The sequence below is a fragment of the Falco naumanni genome, chromosome 3 (genome assembly GCF_017639655.2).
Source record: "Falco naumanni isolate bFalNau1 chromosome 3, bFalNau1.pat, whole genome shotgun sequence".
Taxonomy (NCBI): Eukaryota; Metazoa; Chordata; class Aves; order Falconiformes; family Falconidae; genus Falco; species Falco naumanni.
This window is the reverse complement of record NC_054056.1, coordinates 16,078,118-16,106,049: the sequence shown is the minus strand read 5'-3', so window position 1 is coordinate 16,106,049 and position 27,932 is coordinate 16,078,118. Positions and strand designations below refer to the sequence as shown.

Sequence of the window (27,932 nt, the reverse complement as noted above, 5' to 3'; positions counted from 1 at the left end):
CGCTCCCATTGGCTGCAGCGGCCGTCGGGCCTAGCGGCGAGGCACCGCCCCCCGCGGTGCGGCACCATCGCCCTAGTAACCCGATGCTGAGCTGGGCGCGACCACCCGCTCGGGGGGGTGGAGGCGGCCTCCGCCGCTGCCGCCTCTTACTGCCGCCGCCGCGCTCCGCCCCGCTCCGGGAACGCCCCGCTGCCGCCCCTCCCTTGCCATCCGCCGGCGGGAGGGAGCGCGGAAGCGCGGGCGGCGGGGCGGTGAGCGGTGGCGGCGTGGCCATGTATCCCCCCCGGGCTGGCGCGAGGGTGGTCGCGCCCGGGAAGATTGCGCCGGGGCGCGATGGGTGCGCGGGCGGGGTCCGGCGCCGCGGGTGGTGCGGGGCGCGCGTAGCTGGGGCGGGCTGGGGGCGCGGGTGGGCGCAGCGCAAGGTCCCCCGCGGCCTTGGTCACCCACGCGTGTATACATCCCTGGGTGGGTATAGGGGCGAGCAGGCCTGCCGAGGGCAACGGGCCCGACCCGGCCTGCCGTGGGCAACGGGTTTGCTGAGGGCAGCGGGCCTGACCCGGCCTGTTGAGGGCAGTGGGCCTGCAGAGGGCAACGGGCCTGACCCGGCCTGCCGAGGGTAGTGGGCCTGCCGAGGGCAGCGGGCCTGACCCGGCCTCTTGAGGGCAGTGGGCCTGACTCGAGGTCAACAGGCCTGACCTGGCCTGCCGAGGGCAGGGGGCTTGACCCAGCCTGCCATGAGCAATGGCCCAACCCCACCTGCTGTGTGCCCACACCTGCAGGGAGGCACGGGTGGGTGCCAAGGTGCACAGACCCGGTGCTCCACAGCACCTATGGTACATATGTAAATACCTGCATGTGCACATGTAGGTGTGTGGGCCTTAGTGGAGGCATGCGTGTATGTATTCGGGTGTCGGTTTGCCTACCCATGTGTATGCAGGTCTGTGTATACATGCACCTACATATGTGGCAATCTATATATGTGTGTCTGTGGATCTCTGTGCACGCGCACACTTCTATATGCATGGGCAGCTGTATGCACCTGTGTATGTCTTATGGTATGGGAGAAGTGGGACTGGTCCCCACGGGTGACCCAGCTGTGCCCTGGGACTTGGTGAGACACCCAGTTGAGCTGCTCACTCCTACGGGTGCTGCGGGGCCCAGGAGCCATTCCAGATGTGTCCTGCTCAGTGTGCCATCCCGCTGTGTGCCTTTCCTGTTGTTTTCCAGCCCAGCGCTCGCCCTAGCCAATGCCGGGAGGGAGAGGTGACCTTTGGGGGAACAGGATGAGCGAGTGGGAGCGGGTGTTTCTGCAGGATGTCATTGTTCTTCCCCACTCCCAGCGGAGACAGGCTCGCCCACAACGCTCCACGGCTTTCCAGTGTGTCCTGAAGCACCTGGAAGGGCCTGTCTTCACCCAGGTAGGGGGGACTTGGCTCTGCAGTGGGGAGGCCAGCAGTATCTTCTTGCCAAACCCATTCCATGGTGCCGCTGGGACTTGCTTTGTTTGTAGGCCAGAGCTCACAGCAGTGGAGGCTTTCAAAACAGGGTTCCTTGTTTTGGGGGATCAAACTGTAACTCCCAGAAGCATGAATTGGAACCGTGTCTCAGTCCCATGTATTTTTACCTGCAAATCTGAGTTAGTGTTTAATTCTTAATATAATTTTTGTTCATTATAAATTTGAGTAAGCATTTTTAACCTACATTCTGTAGGTAGCGCTTTACTACTACTATGGTAGTAACTTCAGAAGTCTGCCACCCCTTTGTGATATGCTTCACATTCAGTTCTCCCGCTTTCGCTTTGCTCATTCAAGCTCTGGCTTTCAGACAGGCTCTCCAGCAATGCACGAAGCTGTCTGGGGCTGCCTGCCTGACTCGGGCATCCATCAGGAAAGGGGAATTATTTGTCCTCTTTTACTGAAGTGTGTGTTCTGCAGCTTTGAGGGTGCTGAGCTGGCATGTCCCTGAGTGGGTGTGAACGCCTGTGTCTCCTGTCCTGTTTTGCCTTGCAGGGAGCTGAGTACCAGCTGCGTCTCTCCCTTTTTGATGCCACCTACCACCACTTCTTCGGGAGGACATGGAGGAGCAGCTGGCGAGCTGCCCGCACTGCCCCGCCGCGCTCAGCCAGGGTGGCTTTTAATGAGGTAGGGTGCTGGAGGGCTGTGGGTAGGCCAAGGAGTTGCTGTGCCAACTGGGTCTGGGAAAACGCGACAGCCCCCTGGGAAGGGGTGGCGAGAAGCAGAGTGGGGGGCAGTGATCCCACAGGGAGGCCCCTGGAGTTGCAGGAGCCATGTCTGGAGAGGGAGTTTTTTAATGCACAAAGGGAAAAGCTGTCTTTGTTCGAGTTCAGCCCCAAGCTGCTCTCCTTTGGTGCTGGTTTACTCTGTTAGTCTGGTGGAAGCATAGCTCAGATCGCTTTGGGAGCATACGATCCGCACACTTAGCTGTGAGCCTTTTAAAGCAGCGAGTCCTAAGTGTGCACGGGCTCTGGCCCGTGGTCAGTCTGCCTGCTGCCGTGCCTCGTCTGCGGAGGTTTATTCTCCTGCATGCAGGCAGACAGGAGCAGCAAACCCTTTTCTCTCCTGGTGCTTCCCGCACCCCAGAAACCAGCCAATTATTAAGCTTTTACAGACGATTTGTTGGAATGGTGAAGTTGGCGTCTTGGATTATCTCCAGGGCTAGGCGACGGCGTGGGAGCCGCGGTGTGCTGCCTGCTGTGTTCAGAGCTGGCGGCAGAGAGCAGTGTTCCTTCACGAGTGGGAAGGAAGGGAAGGCGCAGCCGCCTGCCCTCTGGCACAGCACTTTTCTCTCCTTACCTGGGAACTAAACTTGCCCAAAGCCATGCTTCCATCCGCTGCTGATACCAGCCAGCTGGGTTGCGCCCTTACTGGGAAGATCCCACTGCCCCGTAGTGTGGATGACAGCTGAGATGTCATGTTTTCTAATTCATAACTCTTGTTTCCACCTGTTCTAGTGCTGCAGATGAAGTTAGCACAGATCTGCACCGTGCTCCTTCATTTATTTAGATCAGTAGTGGTATCTGAGGGGCATTGATGTGTGCATTTCTTCCCCAAGTGTTTTAATTTCCAGCTGATCCCTGCTTTTTGGAAGAGGGATGAGAAAAAAACAAGGGCAGAGTGCCGTGGAGAGAGCAACATGGTGCTGCTTCCCACTTTGCCAGATGCTGGGTAGAGCTGCCTTTCTGAGCACTACCCCTATGTCTGCAGGCTTCCTGGGTGTTTGGCGTGTGGCCAGGAGCAGCTGGCACGAGCTTCGGGGTGTTAGGGGACTACATTTCTCAACACCTCTGCAGTCGCTGAATTGCATTGCCCATCCCCTGCAGCCTGCCCTGCATGCTTACGGTGCATCTGCAGTACTCAGGGTCTTGCAAAGGCGCCGGGGCAGAGAAGAGGTGAATGACTGCTGTTGCAGCTGAGCAATGGGATCTTTTAGCTCTGCAATGTTCAGCAGTTTAGTGTTGCAAAGAGGTCAGGTGCAGATGCAGTCGATTTGTGAAGGGTGAGGGAAGGTCTAAAGGCACTGCTCCTTGTGCAGGAGAAGCTGCTGGCTGCTCGAGAGCGTGGAGCATTGCATCCTCTACTGGTGCAGGCCATGTGCTGCCTGCATGCTCACCAGCCTCACTGGAGGAGGAAGGTGCGTGGGCAGGGGACTGGATCTGCATGTGTGCTGGGTCAAGGTGACCCCTGTGCTGCATCGTCCTCATAGGGTTGAGGGGAGAAGAACACTGTCGCAAACAGCTGTTAGCGTTCATGGAGGGAGCGGTGAGCTTGGTTTTACAAGAGATCCTCTTTAAGGGCTCTCTCTGTCTTTGCAAGGCGAGGCATCAGTCTGCAGCCAGCGGTCATTATTTCAACATTTTGCAATAAAAGATAATAGAATAACGATTTATTTCCCTGGGCTGATGTGGTAATGTCTCTCTCTGTTATCCCTTCCTGACAGCCTGTGATTACAGTAAACGTTTTCCCTGGGACACCGTGGTAATGAGTTTTTAATAGAAAGATTAACCTAGCCTTAAATCCTGTCCTAGGGAGGTGACCTGTATCCTGTCTGCTCCTGCTTTCAGGTCCAGGCCAGCCCCATCTCCCCCAGCTATGGCAGGTGGGCTTCTGCAGCCTGTGAGTGACTCTGGAAACAGGTGTTAGCAACAGAAGAAAAGGAAAAAAAACACCCCACCCCCAAAAACATTAATGATGTTTGAGATTTAAGGAGGCTGAGATTTCTGAGCAGTGCTGGGCTGGAGGTCATTTGCTGTGAGCCGCTGTCTGGAAGTTTTAATGGATGTTCTGGTTGCGCTGCTGGCTGTCCAAATGCAACAGGTATTGCTCTACCTGCAGCTGCTGCTACCAGCTCTGAAATATCCTTCCTCTCTCCTTTCCTGTCCCAGGATGTTTACTTCCACACCTCCTTGAACCACCATGGCATCACCATCGTCATGGAAGTGGTGGTGACAGCCAGGAAAGGGGATGGGGACTCTCAGCATCTCTCCTGTGGCTTTGGAGTGATCCCCCTCTTCAGCAGCGGGTCAGAGGTGACAGACCTTACTGCTGAGGACAGAGTGTAGGTCTCCCCTGCCACCGTGTGCTGGGGCGTGCTGGGAACTGGGGTGGCAACATGCATAGCTGCTCTGGGGGGAAAAAGGGTGGTCCTGGGGCTGCAGAAACAAAGCCAGTGTTTAGAAACCTGCAGTTCTTCACTGCTGAAGAAGCAGTGATGGGTTTGTAAGTGATGCCTGTCCTTTCCCTAAAGGATAGATAGTTTTTTTTACTGCAGGTGCAGAGTAGGAAGGTGTTTTTGTACTGTTAGCATTGTGGAAGATGAAGATGAGCTTCCAGGTGGATTTACTGACTGCTGCATGTGTGCTCTTTGTTTTCAGACTGAAGCTGTACCATGGGACGCCACGTGCCCTACTGCACCCACACTTCCAGGACCCTGTGGAAAGTAAGCAGCAGCAAGATGTTGCGTCTTGCTCCTTTCTTGGTGGCCTCTCTTATCCCAATGAGTACTCTGTGTGTCCAGTTGATGTGCTATGTGGTCCATGTCCTGGTAGGGCTAAGCGGCTGTGCCTTACTGACAATCAGGAGCAGCCTGGCTGGGAAAACACAGGATTTTTTTCATTTGCTTCCAACACGTGCATTTGTGTATAATGATTTCTTCAACAATGGCACTGCAAAGCTGTTTTCCTGTTTTTGGTCATGTCAGGATGTTTTCTTTTCTTCAGAGAACAAATACCTGACGGTGATGGAGAAAAGCCACCTGCAGTACACCCTGAGGCCCCACCATCCCCTGGAGATGATATTCCACCTCCTGCCTGAAAACCTGATATCTGGACTGCAGACTGTTCCCGGCTTGATGCCGGCGTGCAGAGACACAAGTAAGGGCTCCTTCCTTTTCCCTGCTGCCTGTGCTGCTCCTGTTGAAGGCAGCAGGTCCCTGGGGAGGCTGTGGGCAGGGTGCTGACATGGGGTTCCTGGGAACACTGATAGGTTCTCTGCAGTGCTGCCTCTTGGCATGAGCATCTCCTCTGTGTGGACTGGCAGGGCTGCAGCCCTTGCATTCATAGCTCAGCCTGAAAGATGTCAAAATGGCTTCAGTCTGTTCCCCGTTTGTTAATTGCCTTGCTCCTGGGAAGCTGCGAGGGATAAGCGATGGTTGGTTTAATTAAAGTCATTCTGCAGAGTCTTAGGAGAAGCCCTTGCAGCTTGTTTAAAGTCATCCTCCTTGGTGGCGGGGCCCAGGATCACTGGGGGTCTGGCAGGTTCAGGGGACGAGCTCTTGCACGTTCAGTCCTCATTAATCTTTCCCCATGGGTAGCAGCCTTGCCGTTCGCACTGCTGCAATTAAAATTATGTGATCTGAAGATTCAGAGGGTAAAAAGTACTCTCAGTTCTGCAGCTGAATTATTCTTCAGCTTGCTTCCTGGAAAACCCTACTGCTAACCATTTTGGGGGTTGTAACTGTTAATGTTAAAGCTGAGCGAGGTGTCCAAAGCAACTGAGTCCCTGGTGCTGGTAAGACCACTGCTCGGAAGCAGAAGAGGGGAGAGCCAGCATCTTGCACTGCAGGGCACCTCAGCACAATGGTGGCGGTGGCTGTAGTAAGTAAACAGATTGCATCCACTGACACCAAAGGCATTGGGTATTTCTGGGTCTCTCCTGGGTGTAAAGGCGTGGGTGTGCCAGGGAAGCTGGGTGAAGTGGGAACGTTTCTTTGTGCATCTGCAGACTCACCATGGCCACATAACAATGGTGGCCCTTTGGCCAGGGGCCTGTGCGTGACCATGGCTCCCTGGCACTGCTTTTGTCTCGGGTTTGGCTGTGGGTGCCACCGTGGTCCTGGCAATGTCCCCCCCAGCTGCAGTGTGACCTGGGGCTACTGCCTTGTCTTTTCAGGTGACTGCTTGCAGAAACCCCAGCCAATGAAGCCAGTCACCTACTATCTGGAGAGGCTGTCTGTCCAGCTGTACCCTTCTTTGGAGGAATTTGAGGAAGAACTGCTGGACTTACTGAATAGTGATCGCTTACTTCAGGTACTGCCAATGCATTTATGGCAGGGGAAAGTGCAGCACACGAGCAGTAATGACAGTGCTTTGTTTATGGGCAGAGTGGAAAAGTTCAGATAAATGGTGTTTGTGTATTCGTCTGACTTGGAGTCTCTGACATAGGTTGTTTTTGGGGTTTTTTTTCCCCCTCTGCGCAAGCCTTTTGCTTGCTTTACTGCTGGATTTAGCACACAGGTGCTCTGCATAGGCTTTGTTTTGAATAAGCAGAATTTGGGTTTGCTCTGCTATGGAAAATGCAAAGATCAGGTGCAGTGCTTATTTAGGAACAGCAGTGCTCGGTGTGCAGTAAGGACAGCTGGCCAAGTCCTTCTTTATTGCCAGATTTGCACCAACTCTGTCACAAAGACAAAAGATTTTAATATCCATCAGCTGTGGGGAGGGGTGGCTCCCATTTTTTGAGCTTCTGATGGATTGCTTGAATTGTCCTGACTGTGGGCGGTGCAGGGAGGGATGCTGTGCTGCCTTGCTGCCCAAGCTGGAAAACTTGCCTGTTGCAGGCTAACGCTGCACCAGACGGCAACAGGATGGCAGTTTGGGAGCGACGGCTGCACGTCGGTGTCCACAACGGCCTGCGCTTCGTCCAGGTGCCACATGTGGCTGTGCTGGTGCCAGAGGCAGAGGTGGCAGAGGGCGGCTGCCCAGAGGCACCCAGCTCTGGAGCCAGGTAAGGAGGAGACCCTGCACTGCCAGTGCTGCTTCCCTCCTGCCTTCGGTGCTGCCCACAGCTGCTTCTGCATCCTGGTGCAGGGGCGTGGGTCGAGCCCTGGTGCTGAGGAGCTGCATCCACCTGAGCGAAATGGTCCCTCACCCAGCGTTCAAGGTCTGCTTCCAGCTGGAGTACATCTTCTGCAGCTCAGGGAGAGGCGGTGGGAAGGTAGGACTGAGTGTGCGTGCACCTCATCTCTGTCCTTTGTTAAAGAGTGGAGATCTGCTGCTGGGGGAGCGAGCCCTCCGGAGTAACTCCATCCTCTGCTCCTGTTTTGCTGTCCTGCACCCCCCAAGATGTGGTGGCCCCCCCTTCACGCGGCCACGCTGCCTGCCATTTGTGTCCAGGTGCTTTTCACAGCGCTGTGCAAAATATCCTGCAAATGGGCTTATTGAATCATTTTAATTGCATGTGGTTGTGTTTCTCCACCGACTATATGTATATGGAGAAACGTAACCTGCAGTGGTCCCGTAGTGTTCTGGCAGACTAATCTGGAAAATTTCAGCTGGTTTTCAATTTTAAAAAAGGTTTTATTTAGAATATAGTGTTTATGCCAAAAAGAAGTTAGCCCCTCCCACTCTTTTTTTTTTTTTTTTTTTTTTTTTTTTTTAAATTTTCTGAATGCTGAGGGGTTTTTTTTGAGCTTCAGCCTGATGTTTTCCGGACGTTAAAGCCTGGAGAAGTCTGTGTATTGATCGCAGAGACCATACTTGCTAATGTCTACTTACTGATCCCGTACATGTATTTCAGTTTAACTTTTCTGCGGGTCCAACTCAGGTTAGCCCACCCCTCAATCATCTGCTCCAGAGACCCTTGGCTGTTGGAGTCATTAGCTCGTAGCGTGGCTGAATCAGTGGCCGTGGGTTTTTTAGGAGGCTCTAATCATCCCACTAAGAAGCTCATTGAAAATGCAGCAAGTGTCCTCTTGTCCAGAGCAAAACTGGGAGGAAAAGGGGTGTTTATAGAGTGGGACATGTGTGCCAGGCCAGAGGGATTTGCATTATGGGGGTAGGAGAAGCTGAGCCTTGCTGTTGGAAATCATGTGTTGGGTTCAAGTCCTTGAAAAACCTAAAACCCAAGGACTCGCAGAGATTTGGGGCTCCAGATACAGATCTGTTTGGCTGTGCTGGGTGCTCGGAGCACCGGCTGGGGTGGTGGTGGAGCCGGTTTTTGTGGTGCAGCCCTTAGGCGGAGTGGTTAATCCCAAAGCGGCTTGCGGAGCCGATTGCCTTGTCTTCCGTGCCATAATTAGCAGGCTGTGAGGGTGATTGCAGGTACTGGTAGAGACCTTGGTTTGCTTCTGTGCCTCTCCTTTGGTTTTGGGGGTGGCTGTGGATGTGCCTGGGTAAGTGGAAGACTTTATGCTGCCTTTCCCATCTGCCAGGGTTGGGGGGGTGTCAAACTTATATCTCTTAACGGAGCTGCTCGAGGGAGGGGGTTACAGCCCTTTGGCTGGGTGCTGGTCTTTGTCCCAGCCTATGTGTGCTAAATACCTACAAGGGCTGAAAACCCTGTTATTTTTGAAAAGTGTTATGCTGCAGTTTTATATTGTGTCAGCATTATATTACACTGATCCATAAGCTAGAGGTGTTAATTCCTTGCGTAGCTTGGTGGAAGGATGAGGTACGATTACCTGGTGTGTGGGTGTCTGTTGTCCCACAGCTGTAGCCTGCAGGAAATGGAATAATGTTGGTGATGGGCTGGGTAAACGGGGTAAGTGCAAGAAAAAACAAAGAGCACCTGTGTGGGAAGCGTGGTACGGGGTTTACAGGGAGAACATGGGATTTGTACCTGTGTGCAGCTGAGTTTGCTGTCAGCCTTGAAGAGGTGAAATCAGGTAGGAAGGCACCGGTTCTGCCTGCGGTGCTGCTGGCAGAGGGAAGAGAAGCAAACCTAGAAAGCTTGCAGGCCACCTTGGTCCTCTTCCATTGAGAAGTCTCACGATCCTGGTTCCCCTCCTTGGGACCAATGTCTCTCTCTCCATCAGGGCAGCAGTACTGGTGCTCCTCAGAGCCTGCAAAGTGATGGGAGCAGAAAGGTGTGGTTGGTGGGGGAGAAAACAGGTACAAAAAGAGAAATAAGGTGCTGAAAAGTGATGTGTCTCCAAAATGGGTTGAAGGGGAGCGGTTTCTGTGATGCTGGAGCTGGGCATGGCAAGGCATGGTGGTAGATAAGAGCCTGTGTTTCTCTGGCGGTACCTGCTCCCTCATCCCAGTGACGAGGCAAGGGTGCCTGGTGCTCACTGCGCTCCCCTTGCTCCCATCCAGGCCCTGCCCAGCAGCGCCTGTGGTGAGGTGACTGACCTACGCTGGGTGTGCTGGGCCACCTGGAGCCCCGTCCCGGGTGCTGGTGAGACGGAGGTGGTCCTGCCCCTGTGTGGGTGCCACCGCAGCCACTGCCAAACCTTGGTCTGCCGGACCCCACCGAGCGGCAGGAGCTCCAACAAGGTAAGGGCTTGCTTCTGCATGGCAAGTACACGGGGATGTTGCTGGCGCTTGGGCAGGCTTGCCGTGAGAGAGGCTCTTTGCCAAAACCTTTGTAAGTGTCCAGGCAATGGAGAAGTTCTCTGCAAACCCGTGAGTGAATGCAGAGGCATGGGGAGAGGAGGGGACAGCCTCCCCGCCACTGCTAGCGAGCATCCATGCAGCCAGACAGTGTGCTCAGTGCCGAACGCTGCTTGACTTCAGTTACTGCAAACGTGCAGACCAAGCTGTCATGTAGCTGGTCGACACAATTATTTACTGTGATACTTCTTGGAGGCCACCGTGAGCTGAGCTGGCTTATTATTCTGAGTGATTGCATGCAAAAGATAAAGACCTTGCTCTAAAATATTTATCAGCAAAAGGAGGTTAGGGTTGGGGCAAGGAGTCATGGGGGGGCAGGTGTGTGGCCAAAATACGGCTGTGGTGCTAAGCTGCACAGGTTGCTCTCTGCCGTGGGGAGGAACAGAGGGCTGGATGAGTGTCTGCAGAACTTGCTCAGTAAAATCTTATACTGGGTGGCAGTGGGTGGAGTTGGCAGGTGTGTGTCTCCTGAAGGACAGAGGTATTTGATCAGCTTATTAAAGTACAACCCCTTGCTAGCTCTGCCTCTGGCTTGTGCCACCATTTCTGTGACTGCAGGACAAGGGAGTCATCTGTCAGAGGTACAAGGGAGGCTACGTGTAGCATGCTGTCTAAAAGTATTTTATTTCCAATTTCTAGGGGAAGGACGTGGAGTCTGGGACTATCCAGTTCCATTTTTCCACTGATTCAGAAGAACATCTTGTAACTACTGCGGAGATCCGATGTAAAGACAGGGACGAGTCGGAGAAGCCTCCTACGCCATCGCTGAGTGAGTGTTTTCCAGATCGCTGACATTTAAAATATAGTGTGGCACTGGTGTCTGCTCAGGAGAAAAAACACGACTTCAATGGCTTTCAGTGAGCTAGTTTATGAATTACAAGAATGAACTGAGTTTCCATCAAGTTGAATTCAGCTCACGCTTTTTAACTTGCATAATTCCCCTGTGATAGTAGTGCTGAGCCATGTGCAAAATCCCCAGAGATTTCTGGTGCGCCACCAGCCCGCTCCTGTTTCGGGTTGCTCTGATGGCACTGGGGCTCCCATGCTCAACACCCCAAACTGCTGGACAGGCACAGCGGCTGCACCAGCAGCCCGTTGCTCTCTGCCAGTGCCGCCGCTCGTCTCTCTGGACTGAATCCCTCTGGACATGAGGACAGGAGAGATATCAATTACAGGGTGAGGAAAAACCAGTTAATCTCATCACACTGCCACTTGGGGAGCATGACAGCAGCACGCATTCGATCAGCGTGCATGGGCTGTGCCCGTGCCTAGCTGGGGAAAACTGGGCTGCGAATACATGCATCCATCTATCCATCTGTAGTGCAGGGGTGCCAGGTGGTCGGGGTTTCAGTGGCTGTCTGCTGTGTCTGTTGGATGAGGAAAGAAAACTGCTGTTGGCTTGGGTTTGGGCACGGAGTTGAGTCCGTGCCCTGAGCTGCTGGAGCTCCTGCCTGGCTTGTTTCTGTCTAATCCCCCCTTTTGTGATTGGTAGGAAACAAACTTCCCTTTCCTCTGCAGCGTCGGTCCTGCTCCAGTTCCCAAGCAGGTCTCAGCGCTGTGATCCAGGTTTCTGACAACGTTTAAATACAAGTCACGAGCTTACCCGGCTCCTCTGGTGAGCTGGCAGGTGCCAGCCCGTGGGTCAGGGTGATGGCCGCTGCAGTGGATGCACCTTCCAGGCCAGCTCTTGTGCTGCTGTGCCTTCCACGAGATGGCAGTGGCATCACAGCTTTGCCACAGTGAGTTCTGGCTTTCCGCCGGCGAGGAGCCAGGTTTGCTGGTGGAAGGGGCTTTAGAGCAGAAAGCTTCAGGGCTGAAGTGAAGGGGTCTGGCGAGGCTGGGAACGCGCTGGGTCCCTTTGGCATGGCCGTATTGCTGTGGGTACCTTCCTGGTACTGCTTGAAAGGTTTTCCTGGCAGCATTTCAGCTGGCAGCGGCCAGGATGCTGAGGAAGTTGCAATGTGGTGAAGGGAGAAGCAGGTGTGCGCCAACAGCGAGCTTCCAGCCCGGCACGAGACTGGCATGCTCTGGCTTGAGGGGAGTGTGGTGGAGTGGGGATAGGGTGCCCGGTGTGGGGACATGCCCCAGCAGGGTGATTTTAGGGGGTGAGCTGCATGGTGTTCCCCTGGTGCTGGGGTCTGGTGGCACTGGGGAGAGCTTGGGAAATGCAGCGGTGGTCCCGGGGCAGTGCCGTGAGGTGAGTGGCTACACGCAAGAGCCAGCCTGCACCCCGAGCTGCTGAAAAGAGTGTTTGGTGAACTGTTTGTAGAGCTCCGTTGGAAAACTTGCCACTGTCTGGCCCTTCTGGCTGGGGGAGGCGGAGTGCATCATTGGTCAGCTCAGCTGTCGGTGGTGCTGGTGGATCTGTCCATCATCTCCTTAACGCTGGCTGAAGCCATCCTAACTGAAAGAAAACAGTGTTTTAGCCACAAGGGAGGGGGTGGTTTCCTTTGCATAGCGGTCAGCATGAAAAAGCTGGCACATACATGGTGGCGCAAGCAAAACAAGGTCTCAGCGTCACGTGGCTGCAGAGACAGAACATCTGTGCCCCTGCTCTGCTCCGAAGGACCCGCAGCTCAGCGGCACAGTGAGCTCAGCTGTGCTGCCGTGCAAGCCAAGCAGCCAACTATAAATATGATAAAGCTCATACCGTTTTGGGGCATGAATGCAAGAACAGATGAAGGGAGTGACCAGAAATAACGGAGGAACAACAGAAACCTTAAGTATCCTAAAACTTTCACGTCTCATTAAACATCCCACTTAGGCAGCGCCGTGTGGCCGTAGGGAATGGCGGCACCGTCTGGGGATGGAGGAGCTGCCTTTTGCGGCAGTTAGCCTAATTCCCGGAAAAATAATGGATAGGTTTGGAGATGTGCTATGTTATCCCCCCAAGGCAGCAGTCTTATTGGAAAAATAAGTCAAATAAGTGGTTGAGCGATGGTAAGCTACATTGCTGAGCTGGTTTTGCTCCCAACATTTAAAAGGCCTGGTGGGAGATTGGAGGGAACTTGGTGGTGGTGGTGGGGCCTGAGGGTGATGGCTCTGCTAGAGCATCTCACCTGTCCCTCTGTGCAGGTGTGCCAGCCCCACAACGAATGGCAACCTCCCCGCGGGGACCAGGGGTAAGTGTCCTGCGTGCCAGTGGACGCGGTTGGTGGGCAGTGGCGTTTGTGGGGGCTAGCCCGCGTGCTGAGGATGTGCTCTTGGTCCCGTCCTTTGCTGGTTTTCTTGGCTGCTGCAGCCAAGAGTGTCCTGCTCAAATCCACCTCCTCTGGGGCAGCAAAATGGATCCTGCCTGTAACAGGCTGGGCAAGATTCCCTGGGCTCTTTTCGCACCCCAGATGTATTTGCAAGGGCAGTTCTGGTTTTTGACAGCCCAGATTTGCTGGGTACTGTTGTCCCCGGTACATACTGACAGTGACGCATGATTTCTTCATGTAGAGATACCGGGATTTAAAGCTATGAATACCAAGATCCCTCTTTATACTTTTTTTATATCTTGATGCAGGGATCAATGCACACAAATATTTTTGATGAAATGAAATGCTTCATAAGACTGCATTAAGTGGTTTGATCTTTCTGCTGCATATTCTCATCCCTCCTTGCCAGGGAATGGTAGCAGGGATGTGAACCCTCAAGCAGCTGAGCTGTGCCGCTTCTCGGCAGAGCGGTGGTGCCAGAGCATGAGGTGGCTGAGCTGCTTTAGCAAGGAGGGCTGCTGGCCCACCTCGCCACAGGGGTTTCTGCAGGGTGGGCTGCTGCGGGGGGCTGCTCCTCAGAGCCGGCCCCGGCGTGGGGCTGCAAGCGCTAACACTCGCCACTCTCTCGCAAGCTGTCAGTGTCCCAGCTGTCGGCCCCACCGCGGGGCAGGGTCCAGCCCCCAGCACTGCCGCTCAGCTGTGGCTTTTGGCATGAGGCGGGGATCGTTCACCTGGAGGCTGACCTCAGCTCGCCGGACCCAGAGCCTGGTGCCAGCGACCAGCTGCGGGCATTGCCCTTCACCCCGCTGCAGGTGCCCATCGCTGCTGTGGGGCTGCAGGCAAGCAGGTGATGCTCAGCTGCCCTTCCCCAGGCTCCCGCCTCCCCAGCGCCCGGCCTGCCGGGGTCACCTGTGGCCATGCACCTCACCCCCATTTCTCCGTCAGTTCCTGCACGCCCCTCTCTCGTGCCTTCCTTGCGTGCCTGCATGCTGCCGGCTTCCCGGAGATCCTGGACTGCAACCAGGAGCCAGTGGAAATCTCAGAGCCGGTAGACCTGGCGGGTTTCAGCCCGCAGTTGGAGGAAGCTGACCCTCTGCAAGGCAATGAAATAATTCTACAGTTCCTGGCTTTTGGCAGGTGGGTTGGCAGCTCTTCATGGTACCTTTGGTGGACAGACCCTAGGGGCCTCCTCCTTTCCCAAAATCCCTCCAAGCTGCTTCTCTGCTTGAGTGGGATAAGTCCTTAGTCCTTACGCTGCTTCCTCCATCACCTGCCATACAGGCAAAACCCTGGAGGGTTTTATGATGATGCTCTTGTCCTTTCCGGGCACTCTTAAATCATGTTCCATTTTTTTTGCTTGTATCCATTAGCCACAATGTGATGTAAAAAACGGTTAATGCAGGGTTTCTCCATAAATGCATATGGAGTTGAGAAAGTTGGCACCCGTGGGGGTGGCTTTGGCTAGATGAGGCCCCGCTTGTGTTTTTTCCGTGGATGGTAGCATGCTGTGTGAAGGTAAAATGCTGCCTTTGCTGGGCTTCTCCATCACAGCATATGGCAGGAGACAGCTGGAATTATGAAGCTTTTTGGAAAGCCAAGGCAAACCGTATGCCTGCTGTCTTCAGAGAAGTCTAAATACTTGTGATGCTGCTGATCTTCTCCTGTTCTTCTGCCTCTTGGTGTGTGCCAAACGCATGAGGAGTTCGTGATGGGGAGGCAGCACTGTGCCACAAGCTAACCCAAACCCTTCTCCCTCAAGGGATGCCCGGGATGGCATGGAGGGGACGTGGCCGAGGACCATCTTCCTCACCTTCCAGTTCTACCGCTTCCCACCGGTCACCACTCCTCGGCTGCAGCTGGTCAGCATGGACGGGGGGTTGGCGACCAGGCTGGCTGTGCCAGTGCAGCTTCTTGTCCAGGTGAACAAGGATGGGGCCCACAGCAGCGGTAAGCTCTGGTTTTAGCATCCTCTTCCATAGGTCAGATTTGGGTTTTCCTCTGCGATGAGGAACAGGCTGGTGTCTGCTTTAATAGTAAACCTCGACTAGTTTGTGTGGCACATCATGAAAAGCATTGAAAATGTCCAGCGTTTGAAGTAAAACACTAAGTGTTGGTGCTATTTGCATGTCGAGGCTGCTGGCTCCCGTTGCAGCTAAGTGCCTTTGAAAAGAAAGGCAGCGCGTGAGAGCAGAGCACCCGGTGTGAGCAGCTCTGATCCTCCTCGCTGAATGCTTTTCTTTGTCTTTCTGTGGCTTATTAAATTCTGGTCCCAAGGGTCACCAAACACTTGTGAGTGATGAAGCTCCTTCTCTGTGTGTAGCTGTTAATGACAATGAGAGGGGGGTCTGTACAGACCGAGCGTTTCTGTGGGATGTGCCAATCCTGGGGGACTTTAGACCCTGCTAATTGACTGACAGGTTTGTCAAGTGAAAGAGGGTGGGTGTGTGAGCAGGCAGCCTTCTCTGAACCAGAAGAGTGTCCCTGTCCTGGCTGATGTGCTGGTGCCGGCAGCAGCTCCATTTCCATGCTGATGTCGCAATGTCGCGTGTCTCACAGGACTGCCAGGCTTGCAGCTGAAGTACATGGTGGATCCCACGTTCCTGCGACCTGGGGAGCAGCGCTGGTTTGTGCGGTACCTGGCCGAGCACAGTCTCCAGATTGACGTCTGGGATGGAGACTCCCTGCTCCTTGTTGGGTCTGCTGCTGTCAGACTGCAGGTATTGGTTAACTTGAAGGTGTTTCCTCTTAAGCCTTCAGGACTGCTAATGGTGTAGGAGACCTCTGTTTAGTGTGCAGGAGTGTTTAGGAAGAGCCTGACTTTTCCTTTGGTCCCTTGTTGAGATGCTGTTGCCTTACCCTTGTGTCGTTAGTAATTGAGTTGCTGTCAGCCCCTCTGTGTAACTGAGACCAATGTCAGCCTGACAAGCCCCTAATCGTGGGATTTTTCATCTCTTCCTTCAAAGCAATGGCAAACCATTAACTTTCTTCTATGTCCCTGGAGCTCCTGCAGTATTTAGGGCTAAAGGCCCCTGACCTTGGCCATCCAGAAGCATCCTTACCCAGACCTTGTTACCCCCCACAGCAGATGCCTCAGTAACTTGTTACCCCTTACCTGCCCTTGCCTTGTCCCCAGTCCCTGCTGCGCCAGGGCCGGGCAGCCATCAGGACCCACCATGAGCTGGAGGTGGCCATGACCGAGTATGAGCCAGATGGGACAGTGATGGGCTGGGAAGCACTGCGGCATGGTGCCCTGCGACCCCTCGGCATCCGCGTGGCCGTGAGGGGCCACCTCCACCTCTTCCTGGCCAATGTTGGTAAGAGCCCAGCACTCACGCGGCCATAAGTCTTGGGTGCCAGCACCAGCGCCGCATGGCACATGCCCCTTGCCAAGTACCTCCAGTGCCAGTTGGAGCCCCCATCCTGGCACCAGCTGCTCGGCTCCAGGCGCATGGCTCCTGGCTGTGGCAGAGAAGCTGGCGGTGTGGGGACAGCACCATGCAGTTAAGTGCTAGCAAACAGCACGGGGCTGCAGGAGAAGTGCATGACATGCACAGGGCTGTACCTGAACGCAAACCACGCTTGTAAGAATGTTATTCTTCCCAGAACCTGCTGGCTGCTCTTATTTTATATATTTAATTCCCCATCCTGTAAATGTGCAGTGACTCCAGGTTTCAAAATCTTATCTTCAGAAGAAAGATTAACTCCATTATAAGATATCTTAAATCGTCATTTCCATGCTCTGCCTGCAAAGGGACGATAAGCTCTTGGGAAGGAGAGTCTGAGATCCACAACCCAGGGAGAGGTTTAACTCACCCTGCAAAAGGAGAGAGAGGAAGCAGAGATACTGCACCAGGATAGCAGCCACCCTTTGATTTCTTTTTTTTCCCTGTCCTCTTTTTCTAAATTCCAAAATACTGTTGTTAAAAACACTATTGAAAAGCTCGGTGCCCCTGCCCTAAGGATGGGGATGGGATTTGTACACTGAGTAAATACCCAGAGGGTTTAGAGCCTCATCCAGCTCTGCTTGGTATGACCTGCATGGGAGTGTGGATGGTGGCAGGAGTGGAGAGATGCGGTGGCACGTGCCTGTCCTGGTGGCAGTGCTGCTGGCAGTGCTGCAGCCTGGGGATGGAGAGCACAGAAGTGAAAACCAGAGCTGGTGAGGGGCTCAGGGGTGACTCGCTTGGGATGGCGCCATGCTTTTGATGCTTCTCCCTATCTGTGTGGATGGATGTATGGTGGTAACAGTGACAGGCTTTGGAGGGAGCGCCGTAGGGCTCACAGAGCATCGTTAGCAACCGGGTATTTACTTGTGCTATTTAAAATTGTCTGTGAAGACTGCAATGAGGATAAAAATTTGCAGTAGACTTTATAACAATGAAAAATGGATGATTTCTGCTCACCCCCGTCTCCTCTCATGGCAGGCCACCCGTGTGAGGAGACCCCAGGGCAGCCGCTGTCCCTGCTGCCATCCTGCTCCCACACTGTGCCCACACCGGACAGTGCTGGCAGCATCCCAGCCAGCAGCTTTTTCTCTCTGAACGCCGCTGGTGGTGAGTCCTGCTGGGCTGGGGCTCAGCCTGTCCCCCCACGTGGATTCGGTTTGACAGGGTCTCTGCCAGTTCTGCTGCTGCAGTGCTGGTGCTTCGCCCCCAGCCGTGGGTTGACTGCCCCATCTGGTTGCTCCCTTTCCCAGCCCCACAACATTGTGGGGGGCTCTTGGGGCTGCACTAACTGGGGGTCCTTCATGAGTGCCACGGTGCTCTTTCCCTGCAGGCAGGCGGGTGTCGCGGGCACGGAGGCTGGTGGAGGTGGACAGTGAACTGGCAGCTGTGCTGCATAGCCACCAGACAGAGGGGAGGCTGACCCCCCCGGATGCCCCTGGTGAGGCTGAGGCTGCCCACTGGTGCAAGCTGCGGCGCATGGCACTAGTGCGGCAGCAGGAGGAAGCCAGTGGTGGGAGGATGCCCCAGCTGTCGGTGAGGAGAGGGATGCTAGGGGCCAGGGGCCTGCTGTGGTGGCTCTGGGCTTATGGTCCTCTCCCTCCTGGCAGGGCTGGCAGGAGCGGTGTGCCAGGCACGCACGGGACCTGCAGATCACCAACACCTACCGGGAGCACATCAAGGGCGAGAACATCTGCCAGATGCTCAGCCAGGCCATCACCTCCACCCACACTGTGCATGCTGTGCTGGGGACGGCTGAATTCTTTGAGTTCACTCTGAAGAACCCCTACAGCATCCAGCAGACTGTGACCATTGAAGTGGACCACTCCGAGCTCAGGTGGGGGCCAAGGTGGGGTCTCTCCCACGTGTGTGGGCCGATACGTGGGCAGCACCAGCTCCCAACCAGTCCTTACCAGCATCTCTGCCGCTTGCTCCCCAGTGTCATACTGGACCCGAGGGAGTGGCGCCACTTCAAGGAGCTGACCAAGAGCGTGACACCGGTGGAAGAGGCGATGTTCCACCTCCATGACAACCTCAGGCCTCAGGTCTACCTGCGCCCCAACGAGACTGTCCGCATCCCCTTCAAATACCAGACCTTCTCTGCGGACCCTGCTGTTGTCGCAGTGCAGGTAGGTGCAAGCCCCTGTTTTGAGCTGTTCCCAGCAGAAAGCATTTCCCTCAGCTGTGTTTGCCTCAGCAGGGTGTGACGGTACTGCCACGGGCAGCACTGTGCAGCCATAGCAGTGCTGCATCCCAAGGCAACCCACTCTTGCACCCTGCAGGGGCCGGCAGGGCTTGGCACTGGTGCAGATGTGACCGCCTGCTCCCTGGGGATGAGCAGGGCCGGGCGGACGAAGTACATCCAGGTGAGGGAGGCAGACACAACGCCACTCGAGGGGCTGCATGGGAGGAGAAGCATCCCTCCTGGCAAAACTCCATTCCTCTCCTGCTGCCCTCCGGGACAGGTCTCCTTCCAGGTGAGCGAGGGGAAGCCCATCGCGCTGCTGCGGGTGAAGGTGGAGCCGCAGCCCCATGTGGTGGACCAGACCTTTCGCTTCTACCACCCGGAGCTCACTTTCCTGAAGAAGACCATTCGGCTGCCCCCCTGGCACACCCTCCCTGGTAAGCCTGTGGTGTGCCCGGTGGGGGCTTGGGCTCTTCCTCTTTAGTTGGCACCCATGGTTCATAGGGGCCTTCCTGGAGGTGTGGCAGCACCCAGCGAGCTTTTCGCTGCTTCCAAGGCTCCAAAAGGGTGAGGGCTCCTCGCTTGCTCTTCATCTGCCTGCCTGCATTGATTTGATACTTAATTCCCTGCACCATTATGGCCGTGGAGTTTGCTGGTAGCCCAGCATAAGGGATTCTGGTCTGTGGCTGCGTGGGGTAGCAAGCAGACAAAATGCTGAATATAGTTTAATCTTTGTCTCTCTCCTCTGCAGGCGCGCCGGTGGGCATGCTGGGGGGGCAGCCTGAGATGTTTGTTCGCTGCAGCGACCCTGACATCATTTGCGAAGCCAAAAATATGGTACTGGTTACGCTTCAGCTTTGCTCTATCCTTTGTGCCCTTGTAGTGTGGGTTGTTGGCAGAGAACTGCCTTGCACCCACAGAGCATCCCCGTTTGTCAGCCCATAGTAGTGAAACACTGACGGTGGTGAAGCCAGAATTGCCTTTTATTCCCAATTAAAAGGAGCCGCATTTTTTTTTGCTGTTGAAGCGGAATGTTGCGCCTTATCGCATTGTGCAGCAACCTGTACTTGCTTGTTCTTTTGAGCAAATACCAGATGATTAAGATGCTGGAGAAAAGCAGCCTTTTTGTCAGGCGTGGGACAGACCTTCCCTGCTGCTTAGGGTGGCCACAGCTGCTGGTGACAGGAGGCAGGAGCACCGCGCGTCCCCTGGATGCGTGGCAGAGCATCTCCCTGCGGGATGGTGCTGGGGCGGGGGGTTGGGCAGTGCCAGGCTGAGCGGCTCTTTGGGCCAAGCCTAGCTGTCGCTCTGCCTCCCTCCCCAAGCATGGATATACCCAGTGCAAGTTTCCAGGGCTGGCTTTGTGGCTGGGGGAGGTGGAAAGGAAAACTAAATTTGGGCACATACATGCAGATGGTGATGAAGGGTAGTTGCTAATTGCTGTTGCAGAAATGCGTTAGTGTGGTAATTGGATTATAGCTTGTTAGAGAACTTGGGGAAAGTTTGCCAAAATTTGATTACAGATGCAGACCTGGAATGCGATAGTCGTTTGTATCCTCTTTTGTAATTAAAAATACTGGAAGAGCTCAGCCAAGCTGTATAATAACTTAATAACACAGTTTAACTAGATGCTGAAAGCATCTGCTTTCATAAGTGGGTTGGTGGCGGGTTTTTCCGTTAATGGGAAGGAAACCCTGGAGTCCTCGTTAGCTGGTTTGATCTTGAGGTTAACTGTTGGAATGATGCTCTGATTTCTGCACACAGGGGCCTGGGGAGCCGCAGGACATGTTCCTAAAAGTAGCCGGAGGACCAAGCCCGCAGATTAAGAAGTTCTTTGTTGCTATTTACATGTAAGTAGCAGGACCCCCAAAAAGCATGAAAAGCTGGCCCTGAGCACCTGGCAGGGCAGGAGGGGAGCTCGCGCCGCCCTTTCCTTGCTTGTGGCTTCCCGAGCCCAGCCAGCTTTGCTGAGCAGCACAAGGCTGGGCAGGAGGCTTCCCAAAATGCTTACAGCTTAGGGTTTTACATCATTCTCTTTCCCTCTGAATAATCCCTGGCAAGAGCATCCCTGGAGCGCTGGCTAAAGCCTTCTGAGCCAGCCGGGCTATCTCTGCATCAGATAATGCTTTAGGAATGGGTGGGATTGAAATGGGTTCCTTGGGAGATGCTCACCTGGAGTTCAGGCTCCCGCTTTGGGCTCACCCCTTGGTATTTGGCTGCTTGCTCTGAGCCTGCGGTGCCATCGGCGAGCCCTGTCCGTCTGTCTGTCCTGCAGGGACACGTGGCTGGCAGCGCCCATCCAGATCTGGCAGTTCTACCTGCACTCACTGCAGCGCCTGGACGTCAGCTGCACCGTCGGGCAGCTCACCCGCCTCTCCCTGCTGCTGCGGGGCACCCTGGCCACGCGGAGGGTGCAGGCCTTCACCTCCCACCCCCAGGAGCTGGAGGTACCCCCCGTAGGTGGGCTCAGGGCCTCTGAGGTCCTTGGTGGCGGTGGGGAGCAGGGGGCGGGCCTGGACCGGCCTGGTGAAATCCCTCACAGAAAGGGAAAGGCAGCTCGCTTGGAATTATGAACGACTTATTGCCGTAAAGTGTTTGTGATAATTATCTTTTGATTAGAGCTGTCATGTGTAGGATCGTTGGCACAAAACCCCAGAGGGCAAATTATCTGCGTTAATGAGACCGTCTGAAGACTAACAATTTCTTTAGAATTTGTTCGGCCGTAATTGCAAATGTGAATAATAAAAGGCACAAAAACTCCATCGCTGTCACGTAAACAAAAGCGAAAGTCTCCCCGAATGAAGCCTGCAAGGGGAGGGGAGGGCTGGGGGGTAGCTGGCTCTCCCTGAGCAAGAGGCTGTTACCCTTCCTGATAGGAAGCCAATCCCGGTGTATTCGTGTAGGTGGGATTCAGCAGCCGTGGCATAGGTGCACGGGTTTTTAAGAGCAGCTGGGTATAGTTTATGCTCCAAGCTGGACATCGCAGGGGTGGCTGCAGCTCCTGGTGTTGGTTTTTGCAGCTGGATCCAGATGGAGCCTTCGCTCTCCTTGCCAACGGCATCCAGGACCTGTACATCGGCGTGAGGCCTCGGCGGGCTGGCAACAGGTTCATCTACCTCAATCTGGTGGATGTGGAGTCCCACCAGCTGCTGTCATCCTGGCTGCTCTGCCTGTCCTGCAGGCAGCCCCTCATCTCCAAGGTACGGTGGCTGTCGTGCGGGGAATAGGCCGTGATGGTGCTGGACCAGTGGTCACAGTCCAGCCAGTAACCCAGGGCTGTACCGTGCTGCTGCTTCTTTTTCCATCCATGGGTTTTTTGGTCTTTGCTGCCCTGAGCACAGACTTAGCCCTCGGGTGCTTGAGTAGTCTTGCAGAAGACCGTGGTAAAACACCTTTTGCTCTTTTGAAGGCAGTCCCATGCTGAGAAGTGCCACTCCAAAGTATCCCTTATTGTGAAATTAAAGCTACAGCATGCTGCTTTCTGGTAGCACTGTGCTGGCAGAGGCCTTGCCTCCAAGATGGAAAATTACATTTCCCAGCTGATGCATTCCTTTTAAAAACATTTTCCTGAAACCCTCGGTACAGGGGGAAGTTTGGATTGGCATTTAAGCTGATGCCTTAGTGTTCTGCCAAGTGCCAGCCTGCCTCCGGTGCTGCAGGGTGTTACCTGAGCGAGTGCCATGGCTCTCCCTGTGGATGTCCATTAATTAGCTGGAGAATGAGCTGGCCGGTCCCAGCTGCTCCCCCGGCCCTTTGTTGCTTGGGCTCGTAATTACTTCTGTGAGCGCATTGGTGCCAGCAGCAGTGTGAGAAGGTGGCTTTTGCTCAAAGGTGCTTTCTTTGTACCTGCTGGCAGAGTTCGAATGTAAGGTGGAGAAAGGGGAGAGGAGGAGACATAAGGCAGTGTGTCCCCAAAACTCCCCTCGCGGTGTGTCGGTGTGAGAGGCAATTCTCCGTAGTTGATGTGGGGAAGCGCCTGTTGTTCCCTCTGTCTGTGCCGCTTCTGCTATGGCTGGTGCTTGACCTGCAGGCGTTCGAGATCTCGCTCCCCGTGGGAGGCGGGAGAGGCTGCAACAAGTGCATCACCTACACCAACCCCTACCCCTCGCCCCGACTCTACTTCTTGTACACCAACAGACCTGACCTCCTGCAGTTCAAGGAGGACTCCTTTGAGGTACGTCCTGCCGCCTCTGCCCCCTTGCCAGACCCCTGCCTTCACGCGGCTGCAACACGCGATGTGTGGCGTGGTGCTCAGTGGATGCCGGGTGTGCTGCCTTGGGAAGCTGGGGAGGGAGGGCAGGCTGAGGGGTCCTTGCTGGTCCCGCTGCCTCTCCTCCCACCTGTTGTCCTGCAGGTTGCCGGCGGGGAGGTGTACACCATCGGCTTGCGCTTCGCCCCTAGCCAGAGCACAGGTGAGGAGGAGATCCTGATTCACATCAATGATCGTGAGGACAAGAATGAGGAGACCTTCTGTGTGAAGGTCCTCTACCGGTGAGGCTACCCACCTACTGCAGCAAAGCAGCTGGCTTCTGTGCCGGCCACCGCTACGCCCCAGGTAGTGCTGCCTCGGAGATGCCCATGTCTCTCTAACAGGGCATTGTGGCCCTGGTCCCCTCGTAGTCACCAAGCCGGGAGGTCTCACTGTCTGCTGGGGTCCTGGGCCATTGCCATGTGTGCGGGCGCTGCCACACGGCTCCGTCAGCACAAACTGGGGAGAGCAGACGTATTTGTTACCACACGTTGTGGCTGCAGGTTGTCTTTATTTTTGTTAAGCATTACTGTATTTTAGGCATGTTGGCATCTTCAAAAGTCTGCAGATCTGATTCTGCAGAATATTGTTGAAGTATTTTATGTTATACATTGAGTTTTGTACACACCGCAGCAGTTTTCTGGCTTTTTTGATACTTTTTGCTCATCCTTATAAAGTTAAACTTGCTGCGCAGAACTGGCAGAGTGAGGCAGCGGTTTTGTCTGTGGGAGGTGGAAACACTCTGCGTCCCCATCCTGTGCAGACGAGGGCTGGGCTCACCCTTCCCACCGTTGTGCTGCTGTCAGTCCTGTGGTGGGGAGCACTGGGCGTCCCCTGTGTCCTCTCCCAGTTCCATGGAGCATCTGGGTGTCCAGGCAGGGAAGGCGGAGGGGAATGATGGGAAAATAAGGTGCGGGCTGATGCCCCGGGGGGTGAGGGTTGACAGCCCCATCCCCATGTGTTGTGATCTTGCGTGTTGGGTGCTAAAAGGCTCCCCCCATTCCTCACCAGTTCACAGCACATCTATAGCTGTTCGCTCACGCTGTGATATATTAGGATCACTGTATGGAGGGGAAAAACCCAGAGAGGTGAGAAAAAAGGGAGCTGAGGCAGGCAAAGGGGGGTGTCAGCCGTGGGGGTGGCTGGGGGGTCCCTGCCCCTCACTGTGCCCCTCTGCTGCTGTGGCTGAGCGGTGAGCAGAGGCCCGGTGGGCAGCCCACTGCTCCCAGGGGACTTGTGCCCCCTCTTTGTGGGTCTGAAGCTGGAGAATTAGTAGCCCCACTGAAGCAGTGTGCCGAGTTCCTCTGCCTCCCAAGGCCTGATTGGAAATGACAGCTAATATTTTAAAAATGATTATGCTGTCTGCAGCACAGAGAGGCCCCTAAGTTGGGTTATTAAAGTAGATTAGCTGAATAATTTTCATTATGTTTTCACACAACGATATTTCTTGAGGCTTATGAATGAGCTGGTGCTGTACCCTCCGCCGCGACAGATGAGACGGCTTGAGTGCCAGGCGTTCACAGCCGCCAGTGAGCGATGTGCCGGCGGGCAGGGAATGCTGACGGGGGGACTCGAGCTGAGCCGGCAGCTCGGCAGCCACGCTGCCGTGAAACGTGACCGGCCGCTGCAGCCCGTGGCTCTTGCTCACCAAAATATGTACGGTGCGGTGGGCAGCAGCCGTGCAGGCAGTGTGCTGCCTGCTCCCCCAAAGCTGTGCCGTGGCTTTGACCCAAAATCTGCAGAACTGATGAGACTGTTAAGGAAAGCTGAAAAAGATTTTCTCATTAGGAAACAGAGATGTCTTGTGTCCCGGTGCCTTCGAGAGGGACCTGGACACCTGTGGCTGCTCCTCCTTTGTGGTGCTGCAAGCCCCTGACAGCACTGGTTTAGGAAACCTGTGTGAGAATTTGTCACTTCTGAGTGGTGTAAGGGTACGTGGGAAAAGCTCCCACAGAGCTGTGATGAAGCGGGTCTGAGCTGTCTGCCGGCCAGCCTAGATAAGTGCTAGTGGCTTTGTTGCAGATGATGGAGGTGTAATGAGGTGGCTGGATTATTTACACAGGCGCCTATATTTAGCTGCAGACTGTAAGTGGAGTGCAAGAAAGCAGGAGCCAGTTGGGGCGAGGCAGCGGCACAGCCTGGGGTTTCCCCTTCTCCCCTGTATGTCCAGGGAGGGAGCGCAGGTGAGAGCCACGCTACCTCCTCCAGCCCGGAATATCTTTCCTACAGCACGGACAGTCCCGTAAATCTTTGTAGGGCATTCATTTGCCCTGCTGGTGCCTATTAAATTGTTTTCACTACATTAGCTTTAATTAAACTGTTTCCTTTCTTTGAACGTAAGCAAACCGCAGTGGTTGATCTGAGCAGGTCTGTCGGCACGGCGTGGTGGGGTCTGCAGAGGGGCAGCCCCATGAGCAGGGGGCCTTGGGGGGCAAGACCCTGTCCTGCCAGAGTGCAAAGAGCCTCCGCAGAGGTGTGGGGCATGCAGCGAGCGCTGTGTGCGGTGCTGCTTGGCATTGAAGCCACGGCCCTTGGAAATGCTGGAGCTGCTGCTGCTAGAGCATGGGGCAGGCACAGGAGCAGTGCCTGCTGCCTGGCTCTGCCAGGGACAAGAAGCTGGGGCAGAGCCACTTCTTGGGTTCACACTTGTTAACGAAGTTGTCCCCGTTAATGACACTATGCTTGTAGCATGGTGTGCCTAGCATGCAACTTCTCTTCCCATTTCATTCAGGTCAGGAAGAAAATTCGATTCCGGTAACAATATAATTAATTCACCCTAAAAATCTTGGCTCACATCTCATCACCGAAGCACACAGGGAAGAAAAGACTGGGAAACGCTTTCTGTGGTTTTGGTAACTCTCGGGAGTGCTTTGCCCTCTCAGAGCAGGTGGGAGTGTTCGGGGACCGGAGCATCGCTGCCTTTGCCTCGCCGATGCTCTCAGGCAGGCAACCCCATGTCTCTTAAATCTGCCTGAGCTCTGGGGCAGCTGGTGAGCACTGGTGCTGGTGGGGCCAGCTGGGTTCCCAAGGCAGCACAGCCCACAGGGGACAGGTCCTGGGAGAGACCTGGTGAGGGGCTGCCTTTCCCTGCTGCCCGCAGCATCGTGACTGCGGTGTTTTCCTGGGGAAAGGAGATCAAACACTTGCGGCTCTTTAATTGATCGAACAGCAGCTCTTTAATGGAATTCGTTTGGCAGGGGTCAGGGGTGGGTTGCTGAATTGGCTGGAGGCGAAGGCAGGATCGCTGCCAGGCGCTTTGAAGGCTTTCCACAGCTCGGTTTGATTCCATTTGTGCTTTGCCTCTCCAGGCACCGGTATCCTGGTGGGGTCGTAGCTGTCGCTTGGCCTGGCTGCCCAGCGCCGCAGGACGTGGGCTTCCCTTGCCTTGGAGCGATGCTGGGAGCCTTGAGGGATGCCGGCATGTGCGCCACTGCACTGCTGCCCCGGTGCCTTCCTCTGCCCTCCCCAGCTGTGGATGTGCTGCGGGGAGGTGACTGGGGCAGTTGCACTGGGATGGCTCCTGCTCCTGCAGCCTCCGTGGGCTGCTGGCTCTCCGTGAGCTTTGCCCAGCCAGTGCTGGCATTTCCCATCCTGAGCAGGGTGGATGGAAAACCCATCAAAATTTATTTGCCTACCCAGACAGGAGTCATCATTGGTGCGCTGCTGCGGTGGCTGAACTTTACTGATCCTCAGAACAAACAGCCTCTCCAGACCTGCGCTGGGAACCTAGGGGAGGCAGGAGCAGGCAGAAAGCCCTGCCTGACGCTTGCACGTGGCTGCCCGTGCTGCCTTCCCCCCGGAGCTGCACCGGCTCACCAGTGCTGGCACCACCACATCCCCAGCCCTTGGCACTGGAGGTTATGCCCAGTTTTCAGAGACAGGAGGCATTGCCAGAACAGCGGCAGAGGAATTCGAAGAGCAGGTATATCTGCCCAGGGCAGGGAGGGGCCACTAAAAATAGCAGCTAGAAATGAGAAAATAAATTAACCAAAAAAAAAAAAAAAAGAAAAAGAAAAAAGGGACTTGGATGCAAAAACTCCTGCACCAGCGACGTGCCCTTTTGGCAGCCAGCTCCCGAGGTGCCCAAGCCTCAGCAGGGTGCGCCTCGAGCCCAAACTTTGAAACCCAGCTTATTTTTCCATTATGAGGACAAACTTGCGTCTGCCTGAGAAACCTCTAATTAAACAAAGGCTCACCATAATATTTACTGGGAGCTCGCCAGCCTTGCAGTACGACATTACCGGGTATCTTTATTAGCTAAAATGAGTATTTAGAGTCTCTGCCAAGTTGAAAGTCAATAGACGTGTTTGAAAGCGAGACTGCAGCATCAAGCAAACACTTTTGCAACCTGCCGGTGAGGCTTGGCCAGGGCGGAGGGTGGCCGTGTCACCCTGAGCAGTGGCAGGGGGTGGGAAGGCACCCGGTGCTGTCCCCCCGACATGGTGTGGCATCTTACAGTAGACACAGCATCCCACTGGCAGAGCTGTGCATCACTTTTTGGCTGGCATTGGCCCGCTCCTGAGTGAGTCCCTTTGCAGAGTGCTTGAACCCTGGGGCTGCGCAGGCACGACCAGCCCATCACCCGGCCTCGAGGCTGGCAAAAACCCTGTGCCAACCACACTGGCCTGCTGCAGGGCCTAGGGCTCCTCCAAGCAATTACATCCCGGAACACAATTTCATTATCAATTAACCACTGGCACATGGAGGGATGGTTATACTATGAATTTATTGGTGTACGGTCTCTGCGCCGGGTACTGAGCATGGCTGGCAGTGCTGCCGGAGCCCAGGGTGACCAGCAGGCTGATGCTGTGCAACAACAGCACCGGGGAAAGCCACCGCTCCATCGGCTCCTTAAAAATTCCCTAAGGATCCTGGTGGGGCTGGAGGAGGAGGGCAGAAAAAACCCAGCAGTCCATGGCTGCTGGCACTGAGGTTTACAGGAGCAGTGTGCTGACTTTAACACCCAGGGAAATCTGTGAGAGTGAGCCTCAAAAAAAAAAATCTTTTG

At 54.9% G+C, this 27,932-nt stretch overlaps 1 protein-coding gene across 2 annotated transcripts; it reads left to right on the top strand.

Moving 5' to 3' along the window:
* The first annotated feature begins 166 nt into the window (after positions 1-166).
* NPHP4 (nephrocystin 4) lies at positions 167-23,620 on the top strand. Of its 2 annotated transcripts, none has more exons than XM_040587993.1 (29): positions 167-251; positions 1,228-1,418; positions 2,010-2,141; positions 4,403-4,575; positions 4,892-4,956; positions 5,237-5,389; positions 6,408-6,544; positions 7,075-7,241; positions 7,325-7,451; positions 9,551-9,730; positions 10,487-10,616; positions 12,923-12,969; positions 13,680-13,894; positions 13,993-14,184; positions 14,807-14,994; positions 15,604-15,764; positions 16,181-16,361; positions 17,472-17,600; positions 17,824-18,026; positions 18,101-18,327; positions 18,430-18,619; positions 18,773-18,856; positions 18,956-19,112; positions 19,427-19,512; positions 20,440-20,525; positions 20,951-21,122; positions 21,696-21,875; positions 22,706-22,849; positions 23,030-23,620. In XM_040587993.1, the coding sequence occupies exons 2-29, from the start codon at positions 1,248-1,250 to the stop codon at positions 23,168-23,170; spliced, it is 4,218 nt and encodes a 1,405-aa protein (XP_040443927.1). In that variant the 5' UTR covers positions 167-251; positions 1,228-1,247; the 3' UTR covers positions 23,171-23,620. The 2 variants fall into 2 exon arrangements, with proteins under 2 accessions (XP_040443927.1, XP_040443926.1); XM_040587992.1 differs by having other exon boundaries at positions 227-337.
* The last annotated feature ends 4,312 nt before the right edge of the window (positions 23,621-27,932 follow it).